The following is a 17000-nucleotide window of genomic DNA, read 5'->3' on the forward strand; positions in this document are numbered from 1 at the left end:
CATCTATTAGTACCTAAACACAAGCCTTATTGAGCTTACCGTCAGACTAGGTCGGTTTTCGTATTATCCTATAGTATTAATTTCCTATAATATTTATTTATTTATTACCTAGTTATTAAAATATTTATCCTTGACATACCTCATATATTTACGACTTAGTTTAATCAAGATAATGTCCGTTCACATGTATTCCAGTCCCCGCCCGATCACTGGACTGGAATGCCACTGGAAAACATGTGAACTGGGCATATATGTGACATCCTTATGGCAACTGCAGCAATACTGTTACGGCATTACTGCTATGACTGTCAATTTCCATGATATACCTATTTAATGACGGATTGAACGTTTTCATTTCGGCAGTAATTCGGCTGCGAATGTCACTCATTTTACAGTATCAGAGCCCGCTTTAACGTGGCAGCAATAATGCCATAACAGTAATGCAGCTGCACTTGTCATCCGAATGTCACCTTTATAGAGAGGTTTACGAGTATATCACGTCCGGCAATAACAGGAGTTTATTTGATATAAAATAATGTAATACAATATTTATATTACAAGTAGCAGGCTTTTATTTTAATGCTGATTGATTATTTTCTCAATATTAAGATGTGATCACTAAATACAATTTTATCCTGTATAGTATGCTTAAATATGCATGCATTAAAAAGAAACATGCAAGCAAAATAATAATATACATTTGTTTCTTTAAGGGGTTAAATAATTCATTACTTACATTAATATTTTGTCAATGATTTGAATACGGAAATAGTAGTTATGCTAATTTTGAAACAAAATAATAATAAACAAACAAATTCTGCTAGAATTTCTAAGAGACCGAAACGAATAAACAAAATAAGGATAAACGCGCAAAAGAATTCCTTAGCGAACGAAACAACTGTCACTGTCGCACTTATATGGAAGAGTGATAGAGAGAGTTGACTACGCTACGCTACGGTTAACGATTGGCATGTTGGCTAAGCACCCTGATGGCGTTGTAATCGTTAAAAATAGACTAACGGCTCGATTCGAACTCTAAGACACGCCAATTTCCTAAAGATACCTACGATTTGGATTGGATATGTCAGTGGCAAAAGTGACGTTTTCTTTTGAAGAAACTTTGTCGGTGTGCTTGGTAAACGAATAGGTACCTATGTACCCAATATCCATAGCGAATGGCAGCTTTCTATTACTGAGGATTACTAATCTAAGCCGAAGATGTACAGATAAATAAGCAGGCCGATAGACGAACGGACATTTGATATTAAAGTTGACTACGGAACCCTTAAAATTATATTAGTGAGACTTTACTATGCCGGCAGGTATTGTTGACATTGGAAACTAATCAAATACAGTGACGTTCTGTTGACGTGTTACCCGGAAGGAACAATATGTTTTGCGTTTGACAAAATACTCATCCCTTAGAATTGCGTAGAGCTGTCTCTACGAGGCGAAGGCCGCTTCACCTCTACGGAGCATGTGTCACCCCCACACAGCTCATCCCCCCTACGAAGCGCAGGCGGTCGGGCGCAGCGGCTGCAGCGGCAGTCTCCCGGCCAGCACCATGTCGCGCACACGTACCACTCCCGTCCACACGCGCTTCGTGGCGCTCACACTCGCGCTCTCTTTGGCGCTCGCCGCCGCTACTCCCTCGCACCCGCGGCCGCGCGCGCGCCGCCAGCTCGCAGAGGATAACTCACTGCAGCCAGAACAAGTGAGAACCCCGCATGTGACTTACTAATGTAGTCGATAAACCCTATAGGCTTACTAATTCAAGTAAATATCACCCATTCCTGAAGTGATCTGGCTCTTTATCTGCATCATGTTTCATACAGCTAAGTGATGTGCACTGTTCCTGAGTTTAAGGCAATTTTTTTATTGAACTTGTGAACTTTGCACGCTGCTTTCATACGTCTACAGTCCCCGCGCATCATAAATCGAATAAGCAACTTCATAAGTTCAGGAACCCGATGATGACCACAAGAAAAATACATCCGCGCTATGTGCGCAGAACGGGCGAGGCGTCCCAATGGCGTTCATTCTCGTAATAAAAGAAATCATTATCATCAGTCAGATTGTTTAATATTTTGTTGATTCAGGAGCTTGTCCAATTTTGTATCAGAGAACGAAGGTAACGATGTCAAGTGGGTCATGTATGTATGTATGTCGTGTACGATGTGCTCACGCGCAACTTCGCAACGCATGGTTTAGGCGCCGGCGCAATACACACCTTGAACAAATAAACTTATCTATGTTCTTGAACCATCTTCTATTAAGGGAAAGAAAAGCTGATTTGAGCTGAATGTTCGAAATCAGATTTTTATATATTAGAAGAATTTAACAAATAGGCCTCGTGACTACGTAGCTATTAACATATTTGTGACACAGTATCATAAGTGCATTAGTTAATGAGAAGTCATAATTCATAATTTGTTGAAGCAGGCGCATTACCGCGTGCACTGCGGTCGGGGTCGCTTGGTCACTTGCTTATTTCGCAACTCGTTATGTATTCATTACGAGAACAGCGCCGGGAGCGCGCTTCGATGCCGATACCGGCGATCACTATCACGTGGTACTACCGAATGACCGGACTTAGTTATTTAGCCTGTCAATGCCGTGCGGACTCCAGGCACCCCAAATGAGCCATGGGAAAGTTCCAGGACAACGTCAGAAAAAGATGACAATGATTATAATTTTCATTACTTATTTACTCAAATGAAAAACCTCATTAAGGTTTCAACTTTTTTTTCTGAATAGCTCTCTATAATACAATTTCCTGTTTGGATGTCCTGGTAGAATGAAATAGGCACATCATACCTGCGATACAATAATTATGAGCCGACATCAACACGCGACATTCATATATGACCTAGGTTTGGTTAGGGTAGTATAGTTAGTCCGGCGGCTTAGGGGTAAGAGCCATAAAGATAAGCTAAGTAGTTATTTAATGTAAAATGAGCGTTAGTTATTTCTTACCTATACAAAAAGCTAACGTATTTAGTGGATTTACTAAGAATTAATATCAAATGACATCAGTAAAATTCAATCTTCAATCGGGAGTTTCCAATTAGTATTTCATTGGTATTGGTTTAGTGATTAGATACATATGTTGTATTAAGTGACTCCCTTATTACAGTTTTGACAACCTTATGCTGTTGCAGATATCTTTTGTTTAAGAAACATATTTTTTTAAGCTTCAATATAAACTGTGTTTAGGTCTAAATTCACTTCTTCGTATTACGACTTATCAACTTATCACCTTTTGAAATGAAAATGCTATCGTACAAGTTTTATTGCTTTTTACTCTAACGCCGCCGTACAAATTATACCTATATATAATCCCCTTATTCATAAAACTTTACGTGCCTGAATTAGTTCAATTATGTTTTATCCCTTTCTTACAAATATATCAGTCAAACTGACCGATAAAGACAAACGATTCATAGCTAATTTCGGCTTGTAATGCGTTTATGAATAACGCCATAAATCTTCACTGCATTTCATAGCATCTCTCTATGCATAGGATACTTTCACTTTAGTCTTTGTAAAAAAATGCATGCTGAACAGCAGCCTCAGCCGACTCTTCTACTTCTTTTTGCCACTGTAGAAAAATTGAATACATCAAAAGAAACATAATCAATTATGTTGATTGATTAAGGAGATTAAAAACCAGCGCTCTAAAGATGCCTCACGCTAGACTCGGTTAGGCCCGGGCCGTAGCTTCCGGCGCTTTGTTTTCTATGGAAAGCACCGCGTTATCACCGATCAGCCGTCATAGAAAATAACCCGGCCCGGTCTAGCGTGAGTCTTCCTTTAAGGATCATCCCAATTACGGAGAGGCTGCTACGACAGGAGTGCTTGACGCACTATGCTGGCTTTGATACATGCATTCCTCATTAAATGCGGAATTGGAACAATACAAAACCATATAACATTAAAAACTTTAGTTTTTAGAATACATATTAAACATAATTTTATCGGGTATATTGCGAAATAATTTTGTTAAGTACCTTTATTTCCGACGTTTCGATGCAGGCTACACTTGTTTGCGGATAACTGATCTAGCCCAGCTAAATATCATAACAGAATTTGCGTCACTTCCAGACGAAAAGTTGGGGGTAGACATCACAAACTCAAACCATCCACCACACATTAGAGCTTCCATTACCGGGATCCCGGGATTTTATTTAACTTGCCTTGTTAGTTAGTGTGGGTGGAAGCTAAATTTGGCTCACTCAACAATTTCCGATTAAACGGAAAATTTGCATACATATGTAAATTGGATGACAATGCGATATGATGGATGATGATAAAACAACACAAACTAATTGTGTTTATGGTCGTTAGAATTGTGTCAATGAGTATTAGTTGCCTAAAAGAAAAGTACAGTCAGCGATAAAAGCTTGTACCAAAAATGAAATTTTAATCTTTTTTAATACCGGTATTTTTAATGCAATACCAATATCATGATATTTTCAGAAACAAGGAAAATGTGCCGTTTAATCCGTGTATATCCATGAAAATGGTTCTATTTGGCTGTATCAAGAGAATTACTACACGTCAGGCGCATCTAACTGGCATCTTGACCACATTTTTATTATGGAAACAAGATCCGTGCGTATGCGTCAGATAAATATTTGATGATGAATTCTGAAGTTCTGGGATATCCTATATGATATCATATCATATGATATTAATATAATTGGTTCTTTAAATTATTACAAAAATCAAAAAGAAATGAGCAAGGAACTGTAGTGTAGTGAAGTCAACAAGGAGGATAATATTATTGCCAACCAGGTGGGTGAAATGATATTACTTATTTAATTAATTCCCTTAATTCTCTTTTTTAATAAAAGTCTAAATTTTTAAGCGATTCATGGTCAACACAGGGATCCCCGTATTGATTAAGACACTTTCGGTATTAATACCGGTATTTGGAAGCCCCACCACATAATACCAGTACATACGAGTACATCCGCGCACAAATCCCAAGATAGATTCCTTGACTTTAACTTCTGGATCACCAGTTCCCACGTTGGCGATAAGTTAAAAAAACATGTTCCCTATTAACATTACTGGGGTGTTTCCTGATTTCAATCGCTTCTCGCACAACTCGTGAATAATACTGATGTTCACCCAACTTTTTCATACACTTTGCGTCGGGACGTTGTTTTTACAGAAATCTTTGTTTTGACATTTTGCTGGGACATCAGGGAAAACGGAAATTCGTAAATTGCGGGGATATTTCTCTTTTACTCCCATTAAGACGTAATTTGAGTGACAGAGAAAAATGCCAGAAGTTGACGAAATTCGATTTTCGCGGTTATAGCCCAGTTGTTATCCGCGAACTAGACCAGTGAAACCTGCGCCGAAACGTCAAAAATAAAGGTAACAAAATAAAGTCAAGGAGGACTTGATAAAATTTTATTCTGATATGGAACAATTATTTTTTTCATCAATTTGTTAAATTATTAAGTCCACATCATGTGGCATTTTTGAGATGAGTCTAATTTCGCATTTTCTATTTGAAACTTCATCATTAGGTATGCTTCAAAATTATAAATAATCATTACATTTTCATGTTTGGACAATTGTTTATTTGTTGTATCTTTGTATATTTTTGTTATTTGTTGTTGTTGTAGCGGTCAATGTTGTTGTTATTATTGTTTGTTACTGTATGGACTGTATTCCTTGATGTCGACGCTCTGCCTCTCTTGCTTCTCACGCAACCGCTAACTTCTGACTCATTTATGTATATTTTATGTAAATTTAGAAGAAGTAAGGAAAACTATCCTATGTAACACTTTACTAACGATTAAATGATGCTAAGTATATATTTATGAACAATAATAATTATCTTTTATTTATTATACGTATGGGACGGAGTAAAGTAGGGATATACATAAATAAATGCCTGACATATAGGCTCATCGGCTAAATAGCTGCTCGTGTATAATTACATAATAATAATAACTTAGATGCTGTCCTGTAACTGTAACATCTATCGCAGACGATTCGTTGCAATGTCCGTGGAAATGGAAATAAATTATTTTCAGTAGCCTACTAATATTCAACTAAACCGAACAATTCCACATTTCGATATTGATGAGAGAAATGCAAGCCTACTTGCACGCGATATCGTGCCCTCATAACGTGCCTAGAACAGATGTGATAGCGGGCTATCCGGAGACACCAAGGTCTATGTTAAAGGAAAGCGCAGGATGAGCAATCATACCAAAATTACCTTCAGGGGAAGTTTGCGTATCAATGAGTATTAACATAATCACTATTATTATACGTTAGCGGGATTTGCCATTCTGAGTATAGACTTTTATTTGTGCCATAATGATAATATGGCAATTATCATTTGCCAAATGACTAAGCTACAGACACGATTAACACTTGTCGTTTACTGGACAGCGAAACCACTTTTCATAAGTTTGCAAATTTGGGCCCGCGCGACCTTGTACGTAATATAAAACATGCTGCATAAACGTTGTCCTTACACGAACTACTTTCAAAATAATTTACTGTACATTGGCATGGCACAAGCACTCTCATTATATTTTATGCCACCTCTGACCCCAGAATGTCCCAGAAAATTCTTAATGTTATTTAAGTGTTCGAGGTAGGACTGTTAAATCATTTTATCGCACGCTTAGCTCATTAAGTGCTAATCGCGGTTCGTTGAAGAAAATTATGCATTTATCCATTGATAGTGCAGCGCGATGCACTCTTACGCAACTCGTCTCATCCACTCGGCGGGGCGGGGACGGAGCGCGGAGCTTTTTGCACGTAATGCTAGTTCCCAGCCAGTGATGCAACACAATGCAGCGCAATTATAACAAGCAGCAAATGCCGTGCAGACCCCGTGGCTTACTTTATCGACCTGGGCTTTATATTTACAGACATTACACTCATATATTAAGAATTGTTTTAAGTTTGCAAAAGCGGAAAATGTACAGCTGGCAACTACCGCATTGGTAACGATACGACTTCGTACTACCTAAATACCTAAAGTTAAAATGAAAAACATTAACTGTTTTTTTTTTTCCTTTATTTTTGTATTTGCACAATGCTTTTGATTTCCTGCCTTATGCGTAAAGATGATGCTATTTAGTAATTCATGTAAGTATACGATTTAGCTAGTCACACATATTTCAACATTTAGGATCTTAAAGTTTTGTGTTGCAAACTATCTCTCAGCAGCGCATCTCGAGCGAGCGCTAGACGGGTTTGTTGGGCAATTGGGCTCGGCCACGGACGCTCGCGCGCGCTGGCCGGCCTCGACCCGCGTCCGTGTTATCCGCCACCCAACACATACTAATGTCCATCTTTAGAGATCCAACCTATTCACCAATGTTCAGAAAATTTATTAACTGATTATGGATATAAGGGTCTAGCAAAAGAGTGAAAATTAAATCCTTACCTTAGAAATTATAACATGGTGCTAAGTCTATCGTTTGAAAAATTACAAACACAAATAGGCATGGATTATTTGCTAATCTCTGGCATTTTAAAAAAATGTCCATGGATTATTGTTGAAAAATCCTAAATGGAGAGGCGTTTAAAAAGTAGTAGTACCAATTTTTTTTATAATAATTTTTAATTTTACACGGCTATATTCTTAAAACAAAGGGTGCGAAGTCACGTGACCGATTTCCCATACAAACGTAGTCCTCATTTTCGTATCGGAATATTAATAATATAGAAAATATGCTTACGCAATTTGATATATACGTTTTTTTTTCAATGTTTTAATTATTATAAGTGTAAAAATTAGTATACAATTTGTTATTCGCTCCTAACTTTTATAAATAAATCGAAATAAGTCAAACAAAGAGCATGGGTATAGTTTATACAGGAATAATAAATTGTGTAAAACATTTTCCATGATGTCAATATCCAGGGAAGAAAATGGGGACGTTTCTATAGAGAAGCGGTCATCCACTAACGTCTTAAATTTCTTAAAGAAAACGAAAGTATCCTCTTTTTAACAACATAGTTCGTAACTATGTTAAAGTTGACAGATTCGTTATTAACAACTGCAATATCGACGGGTCGAGTCATAAACCTGAATGTGGTGTGCGGTGTTGTGCGTATAGTTGGTATTATGTACTTATAATTATCGTAAACCGCATACAAGTCCACGCAAATCTTGTGATACTGCTGCACCATAGTTAACTTAGCATCTGACTTTTTTTGGCTCATTCCTATTTTTTTATGTATCATAAGGAAACATAATCCTCATTGTACAAATACTTTTTCTTAAATATAGTTCGTTTTATGTAATTTCTCGTTTCTTTGGCACGCTGAGGCGAGAAGTCATTTTACGGTGACTATCTCATATCCGACACACATCAAACACAGTAAACTCTTACAATTTATGGACATGGAGGCTAATTCTAATTGTAATAATAGATTATGAATTTGATATGGATTTTGTCTGTCAGTGTCAAAAGTGACATGAATGTGTCACCAGTAATATCACATTAACACCTTTGGTCAACACTGACATTGGCGAATTCACCCTGTGCAAATTGGCAGGGAGTAAAAGCCAGAAGAAGAAAAAAATATATATATCACATTAGACACTAACAGATTATTTATCCATAATATACCCATATCAAATTCATAAACTGTTATTACAATCAGAATAAGCCTCAGTGTTTGTTTTCTTATATTATGTAATAATTGCGATATAGGCGGGCGCGGTTTTATGATTCGACTAATTTTTTTTAATATGACTGCTATTATTTACTTACATTCACTATAGAATGGTGTATATTTCCTCCATTTTCTCAACTTACTCAAAGTACTTATTATAAACAAATCAATTTGTCAAATACAATAAATTCGCACAGCAATAGAATACATACTTACATTGAATAATAGTCCCTTTCATTGAATATTTTGTGTCCAGCAGCAAATCAGGGTCAAATAATGATGTAATGATTAATTTTGGATTTTAGAGTAATATTGGCTAATTCCCTGATTTCTGCCTGAAATAACACCCTTTATTATCAAGCGTGATGAAATTCGCATTTCAGTCTACAATTTGCTTCTCACAGTAGGCAATAAACTCATTACAACATTTTATAGGCAGTATGTTGGACCTAGTTCCGCCGCTAATCTATTATTAAAATCGTTGATTTGAATGCTGTGAACTATTTCGGTGAACAAACGCTTGCAATTCGATGGGAACTAATTTTCTCTCGGTGCGAACGGTATAACTGGTGATGGCGAAGTGCTTTATGGTGTCAGTGTAGTGTTTATGTTTGTGTACACGCACCTGTTGACGGTCGTGTGTGTCTGTGTGTGTGCAGGAGGCGCAGGGCGAGGTGGCGGGGAGACCCAAACGAAAGCTGGAGGGTCTCGCGCAGGCCTCTTTCGGCATCAAAAACGCCGTACTCGGGCTCGCGTTCGGGGTAAGTACGCCCGCTAGCCTGCCGATGTTGTCTTCATTGTGGCTTTATGTGGCTTCATCACTACCCATATATTGACACTGACTCACGGCTCTATGTTGCAGAAAGTCAACTCAATCATCGACGCGAAAACGAGGCTAGTGGATACTTTGGACCGTACCAATATTGAAAAGAATCGTGCGCTCGGCATTGAAACTCCGCGCAATGATGGCCTAGCGTCCCTGGGTGGGCTAGTAAGCCAGATAGCGGGTCCGTTGTTGCAGTTAATCGGGCCGAAGATCCAGGCCGTGTCCGGATTGCTGGGCGGTCTTTCTGGAGGCAGCAGTAGCGGATCCGGCGGCGTAGGCGGGGCGGGCCAGAGCACCGGCGGCGCTGGTGGAGGTGGGCTGGGCTCCGTGCTGTCGCTCGTGTCGTCGCTGTCAGGCTCGCTGTCGGGCGGTGCCGGCGCAGGCGCCACTGTTGAAACTATTGACTCTTCGGAGGAGGAGGATGACTCCTCTTAATTCAACGCACTCTTCCCTATCCCTATCCGCATCCTTTCCCGTCCCTTAAGCCGCCTGTACAGTCCGTGGCTTTCCCTCCTCTCCTGCTCACGCCTGTGGCGCCCTCTCGCCGCGGCACTGTATTTATATTGTAAATAGGTTTAGGTGAATGGTGGTGATATTAAACATATTCCTTCCAACTGTTTGTTTGTCTGCACCATACCTTTCCTCATCCCAGAGCCCTTTTGCTGCACTATAGTATATTGGGAGTGATTTATGCCTAACTGAATTGCATAAAGATATATTGCATTATTTTCACATTGGTTCACCTTTCCAAATATACAAATCGCCATAAAACATTCCCAAGACAGGGTGTAAGTAGTGTTTAGTGAAGTAGACATCAGTAATGTAGCTGCAAATTGCGACGCTAATCATTAAGTAGCATGGAATGTAACTACCTTTTAATTGTATTATATTGTACATAAAAGTATTTTAGGGAGGCGAGGGAATTATAGTTATTGTAGTAACTTTGACTTAAAAGCAGGCTTTGTAGTCGTAGGTCCCCAATTTGATTTTGTAGATACATTAACTACAGTTCAATAATACATATTCGTAGTCGAGCCGCTTAAATTCTTAAAATATACTTACTTATAGTCGAGATTAAAAAAAGATAAGCAAATATAACAGTATGTCCTGGCATTGAACAATACGAACAACCGACATTTTAAATTTCTATTGATCCATTGAGATAAACAATCTTGATCCCAGGTACTTTTCTATATTTGAAATTGTAATTTTTCCTAGTATTCCAACTTTTCAATTTGTAATCTATTATTTAAAAAATAAGATTTATGTAAAAACGATTAATTTTAAAATCAATACGATTTGTGTCGCAAAAAAGGTTCATTTACCACCTTATATTATACGTGTCGATATATTCCCAGTAACACAAAGTATCATAACTAGTTATTCCCTCTTTTTTCCTTTTGTATTCGTAAAGTTTTATGACCAAATAAGTGCAAAATATATTACGTCAACTATAACAAAAGGTGATGACGATAATCCTATCGTTGGTTACCCAGCCGACGTTGGAAGTGGTGCGTCTAATGATGCACATCAATATTATTCAGTAAAATATTTTTAGTTCTGTATTTAAAGATGATCTTCAACTGAAGAAAATCTTGACCTGACTCAATTAAAAATATCGTTTTATGTAGAGACTTTTGATCTGATATTAAAATAGTCCCCATACTATTATTTTAAAACCCTTTGGTATTTTTTCTAAGTTCCGCATAATAATACTGTTTTAATATTAATGTGACATATGGGTAGTTCTGATGGAACAGCGAACTTTACAAATAATATCAAAATTTATTTATTAAAAATATGTATGTCTTGAATAATATTTTATATTTATATGCATTAGTACCTAATGTAGTACCTATGATTTCAAGGGTGTATGTAGATTATGTGTATATATATATACAAATGTATGATTACAAATACCACAATGAATGTAAGGCTATCAGGTTTGAGTCTCGTTTTTTTAATAAACGTTACGGGCAGTCTCGTCTTCACTCAAGTCTTACCCTTAATTCGACACCAGCCCAAAATACTGGATATATAGCTCGTGTCATTCACGAAGACGCGTGCCTTGACTCGTATTAGATTTGATAATAATTAAATTAATCCTCGTTATGCATTTTTCCCTAATGAGTCTTCACGACTATTGAGCGCCAAGGAGGTTTGAACTCACGACCACTTTTTTATGTTGATTTAAGGGTTACCTAATCTGTCGCTTAACACCGCTAGTCTACCCCTAGTCCAGTTTAGTAGTCTATATATTTTTAGTTATTGCTAGGTTTTTGCTAATCTGTTGCTAGTTTCAGCTAGTCTATGTTTGGTTACCCTTTGTATAGCTACCCCTAGCCAGTGTCTAGTCCTCGCTAGTCTCTAGTCTGAGCCTCGCCGCTCACCGCACCACTCGGCCTTCGCGCAAGGTGATCCGGCACGTTCACTTTTAGCACTGCATGTTGCACAGCCCACATATTACTTCGTAATTCGACTACACGTAAAAACAATGCGCTATCGTAAGACAGGCAAAACGAAAGAAACTTGTATGGATTATTTAAATGCTTCAAATTATATTTTAGCGATACTATGTACCTATGATTTTTGTGTGGCTTTTAAGTGCTTTCTAGATAATACCTTTGGCAGGTAAAAGGCAGCGAAAATGATTGTTAGCGAATATTATAAAAATAATTGTAAATATTTATTTATGTAGTAACTGCTTTTCTATATATTTGCAAAATAATTATGCTTTAATTATAATAATTATTTAAATAGTAAATTATATAGCTAATGATGAAAAGCTGACAATGACAGTATGATTAAAGATTGATCAGCTCTCGCTCGTATTGAAACAAAGGGGGATATGAAATTATTTTACTGCCTGCCCGTGCCCAGGGGATTGTATGTGTAGTGATTGTAGCTCGCACTTAAACGTTTTACACATTTTACACTTTCTACACAAATGTCGCACACACAAATCGGTCCCATATCCACAGCATCTTCTTTCTTTGCACCCGAATTCACAGAAAAACTGCCAACCGTCCGACATCGGTCCTAACCCGAAAAATAAATGTTTTGACATTACATTGAAGTGTATGTTCGATATCCAATATATTATAAAAATATTGTATTGTAACAATAAAATATAATATATTAAACAATAACCAATGAATCTTTTTCTTCCTACTTAGTTGATATTTTCCCATTTATGTTCCTGTTATATATGTTTCTATTTACATACTTTCTTCCTCTGTCTAGATTTTAATATTTTTCATTGAATATCTACGTACCTAACTAATTATTTCTTATCTCGAATATATTTTAATATACATATCTATTACGGTTGTAACAAATGTATGTGACATATGTGTCAAAAGTATTCATTAAACACATCAGATAACATCAACAATAAAATATACAAACATTATCAGACAATAGTAGGGAGCGATTGCGTGCAGAAGTTTCAGAAAAGAGGTCAGAGTGTGAGCGAGTGCGGATCGATGCGAGCCTGTCCATTATGTGCAGAGTGGCACTACGTCGAAGCGCCTGGTGAGGGCCACCCAGGGTCTACTGCTACCCCCTACATCAGCGCGTCAACAGGCGGAGGCTTCTCCGGGACTACAGCAGGATACGCCATCTCATCCACGCCCTTCGAGGGCTACTCAAGCGGATCTCCTAGTGTACCCTTTGTCACCGCCTCAACCCCAAGTCGGGCCTACCTCCCGCCCCGCAGCGCTCGCGCGCCCTCAGCGACAGACGCCAGCGAGCTCGACGAAGACTTCGGCAGACGACATCCCCGTTTTCGACCGGAACAAAGTGAGCCTGGACTTTCCCGGGAACCTGTTTGGACCATCCGTGTCGCTCCTTATCAAGACTACTAAAATTGTTGGAGACGTCATCCAGGTAATCATTTTACAATTTTATATTAACATCGAAACCTATAAAATTACGAGAGTTAGACTGAAAATGAATAAAATAATAGGGTGGTACTAATTATTTATTTGTGAAATTTCCATTTTGCCGAGACAATGATACGTAACTCAATGAATAACAATAAGAGTCCATGACTAAAAGCCGCCATGAATAAGCCATCATCAGGTCATCACAATAGCCTTTTTGTAATATGTAATCGGGTACTCACAAGTGTGTTAATTATCTGAAGGTCTCTAGACACTTCTTTAAATTGTTGGTTATTGCTTATCTACTAGACATATAGCCAAGGTTCAACAAATTCAATAACAATACATATAACGTAGTCATTTGAAAGGTTAATGTTTGGAGCTTCTTCCTTGACTCCTCATCGTGCATATTTTATAAAAATAAAAATACAGTTTCTAAATACGTTTAACACATTTATAAATAATGTGTTCTGCTTATTCGATACGCGCTGCGCGCGATGAAAACTACACTAAAGTAATTGAGAGGTATTGTGCCGGATATCTATTGTTTCCCAAAAATCCCTAAGTTTTAAGTCATAAGTCATAATGTATTGTTTGGCCGCATTTTCGGTAGTCAGTAAAGCGTAACTTTTCAGGATTGGCATAAAACAAACCTAACCTAACCTACCTATAGGTTAATCTAAGGAAATTCCTGAAAAGTTAAGTTGCCGTATACGTTAGTACGCGTGTTTTTGATTGTTAAAATTAAGGATAGATACCCATCGTTACTGTAAAAGCGCCCGTCCATCTGAGAAATAGCAAACAAAAATTGCAATAGCAACGTTTGAAAGTGATGTTGTATGTATGTATTGCAGAACTCGGCGGTGCGATACCAGACGTTCCTGCGGCTGTTCCGGCCGCTGTTCCGCGGACCCTTCGAGATCAAGGGTCTTGACCCGCCCACGACCACCACCACCACCACCGCCGCCCCCGCGCCCGCCGACAACGAGGTGCGCCGACGCCGAAGTGCGTGACGCCGTTGAAAAAACAGCCATTTTAATTTTAGAGGCTTATAATTGAACACTAATTGAATTAGCATAGAATTGATGAAAACGTGGCCACTTAGTTTTGGTGTAGCACTGACTGATTTATTAGCCTTTTCATTTTCGTACTTAATGAAAATAAGCACCTATAAACAATGTCGTCATATTGAACTACAAAAAACACCAGCAAAGTTGTTAAAGATAATTTAGTAAGCATTTTTTGTAGTAGGTATATACTACCTATGCTTTAATTATTATACTACATACCTACATATAATAATTGATTATCTAAAATACCCAACTAAACTAAGTTACCAAAATTAATAGGTACCTTGATGCGTTTAACGTAAAAACGACCATGTGCCGACGTGTCATAGGTAAATATTATTAATAAGTTTAGTCTTAATTTGAATTATTCAAATATTTATTTGCTCATTAGAAACTTAGTCTTGGAGTTTATGGTCCTTCATATTATAAATAAAAATACTTCTTTTGAATGGTGTGACTACTTAGTTAAATAATTTTATAAATAAATCATATTAAAACATATTGACTCTGTATATCCTTGTCTCATCCCTAAAATTACACTAATATTCATACATTTTAAGTAGGTATATTTTAAGAACTAAGTAAAATGCCCTTAAGAGTAAAAAAAAATGATTTACAGAAAATTTTGAATTAGAATAGGATTGCATAGGTAACATTTTAAGTAGCAATAACTAAATAAAATGTGCTAATATAAATAATGTTTTTTGGCGTTCCGTACCAAAAAGGTACAAAAGCAACCCTTATGGTGCGACTCTGTTCGTCCGTCTGCCACATTGCTAAATATCTCGAGAAGTACTTAAGCCTAAAATTTGGAACAGTAATGAACAACGTTAATTGAGACATATTGGAAGTGAGTTTTTATTTTATTTTTAACGTAACAGTACGTACGTACGTAGTAAGGAAAATGTGAAAAAAAACCATTCCCCCCTTATCTCCGATGTTAACGAATGAAAAAGTTTGAAATTTTTACCCGCCGCTGCTTATTTCGGCGCTTTAAATTTAAGATTGTGTGCGTCCATCATAAAGATTACAGGAAAAATAAAATCAGACTTCTTTTTTAAATAAAAAAAAAAAACATTTTATAATTTAATTTGCAATTTAATCCCCTTTGCGGGCATTTATTATAATTGAAATTCCTATTAGATTACACTAAAGACACCTTTCAAATAAAACAAATATTATTGAAATCGATTCACATGATAAAGAACCCTGAAAAACCAACTTACCCACATACAGATCGCACAAATTAGTTTGCCAATTTGCCCATAGATGGCACTGTACACAATTATGCTAATAGTATACTTCTAATTAAAAGTCTTTCGTGATTATATTTACATGAGAAAATTGAAAGTTACGGTTACGGTGTATGGAATCCTCGGTGCGCGAGGTAAATGAACTAGCACTTGACCGTTTTTTTTAAATGAAAACACGCTTTTATTAATTATTTCAGGCATACAACTATCACTTCGCATAGCATCGCATATATATGTGCAATTCGCAAAACTACGGCTAATGTGAATAAACCTACAGCCCAACTCGATCATTGCTTATAAGATGTCACAGCGATGACGACGAACGACACTGATGACATTTCTTCAACCAAAAACGTAATTTTTTATACTGACACATCGGTTTCGTATCGTTGTGACATCTTATAAACATTGTTCCATAGGGCCGCTGCTTATTCCGGCGCTTCAAATTCAAGATTGTGTGCGTCCATAATGACCATTAGTATCTCTACAAAGGGAAAAGGGAAGGGTACAAAGGGCATTGCAAGAAGTAAGGATGAATCCAAATGTCCAACTATGAAATAAAATAGTTCTTATGTTATGAAATACAGTGACGGCCTAATTCGAACTTCAAGATACGTCAAACATTTGCTAAATATACGATATGGATTAGATATGTAGAAAGTGACGTTTTTTCAAACAAAACGTCACTTTTGACACTGGCATCCATTCCATATCGTATCTTTAGTAAATTTCTGACGTATCTTAAAGTTCGAATCGGGCTGTGAGCGTGAGACAACGTCAAAATCTCTAATTTCGTCAAGATTGAATACGCATGCCCTTAATCATTATTTAGTGGATGACGATTTGATGTCTAGTTTTAGTTTTGGCATTCACCCATTCAGCGCTAATCACGACACGTTGTCATTTGGCCTCTACAAGTATTTTCGACCGTAGCTCAGTGGTGAATGTGTTACCTACGTTTAGGTATAGTCTGGCTCACCAATTTTGTCAATAAAAAAAGGAGGTAAATTTGTACAATGTACGCATGAACGGTCATTTTCCCCTTTTTGTATGTAAATGGTATGTATTTGTATATACATTTATTTATAAATAAATAGGTACTTAGGTTATTTTATCCAAAACCCCCATAAATATTGAGACGGGATTCCAATCCAGTAAAATCTAAAAAAAAAATCCTGGACGTCGTTTTATTACGGAAATAGATACATACATAGTTCATACAATTCATATGCTATAATAAACAGGATTTTTTTACAGGTAAATAACAATTTTTCTGTTTGCCAAATTGTGGCCTCGGAGC

The 17000-nt window shown here is 37.2% G+C and overlaps 1 protein-coding gene across 2 annotated transcripts; it reads left to right on the plus strand.

Annotated features, from left to right (window-relative positions):
- The first annotated feature begins 1524 nt into the window (after nucleotides 1-1524).
- On the plus strand, nucleotides 1525-14948 carry LOC133534471 (uncharacterized). 2 transcript variants are annotated; one of them, XM_061873614.1, is made up of 3 exons: nucleotides 1525-1714; nucleotides 9327-9428; nucleotides 9530-10107. In XM_061873614.1, the coding sequence occupies exons 1-3, from the start codon at nucleotides 1565-1567 to the stop codon at nucleotides 9926-9928; spliced, it is 651 nt and encodes a 216-aa protein (XP_061729598.1). In that variant the 5' UTR covers nucleotides 1525-1564; the 3' UTR covers nucleotides 9929-10107. The 2 variants fall into 2 exon arrangements, with proteins under 2 accessions (XP_061729598.1, XP_061729597.1); XM_061873613.1 differs by lacking the exons at nucleotides 9327-9428; nucleotides 9530-10107 and adding exons at nucleotides 13004-13381; nucleotides 14232-14948 and having other exon boundaries at nucleotides 1533-1714.
- The last annotated feature ends 2052 nt before the right edge of the window (nucleotides 14949-17000 follow it).

Source organism: Cydia pomonella, chromosome 2 (genome assembly GCF_033807575.1).
Source record: "Cydia pomonella isolate Wapato2018A chromosome 2, ilCydPomo1, whole genome shotgun sequence".
In the NCBI taxonomy this organism is placed as follows: Eukaryota; Metazoa; Arthropoda; class Insecta; order Lepidoptera; family Tortricidae; genus Cydia; species Cydia pomonella.

Excerpts from the sequence above, each read along its gene's own strand:
- LOC133534471 (XM_061873613.1), top strand. The coding sequence starts at position 1,565 with ATGTCGCGCACACGTACCACTCCCGTCCACACGCGCTTCGTGGCGCTC. Across the intron at positions 1,715-13,003 it reads ACTCACTGCAGCCAGAACAA|AGTGGCACTACGTCGAAGCG; the intron begins GTGAGAACCCCG and ends CATTATGTGCAG. Across the intron at positions 13,382-14,231 it reads TTGTTGGAGACGTCATCCAG|AACTCGGCGGTGCGATACCA; the intron begins GTAATCATTTTA and ends TATGTATTGCAG.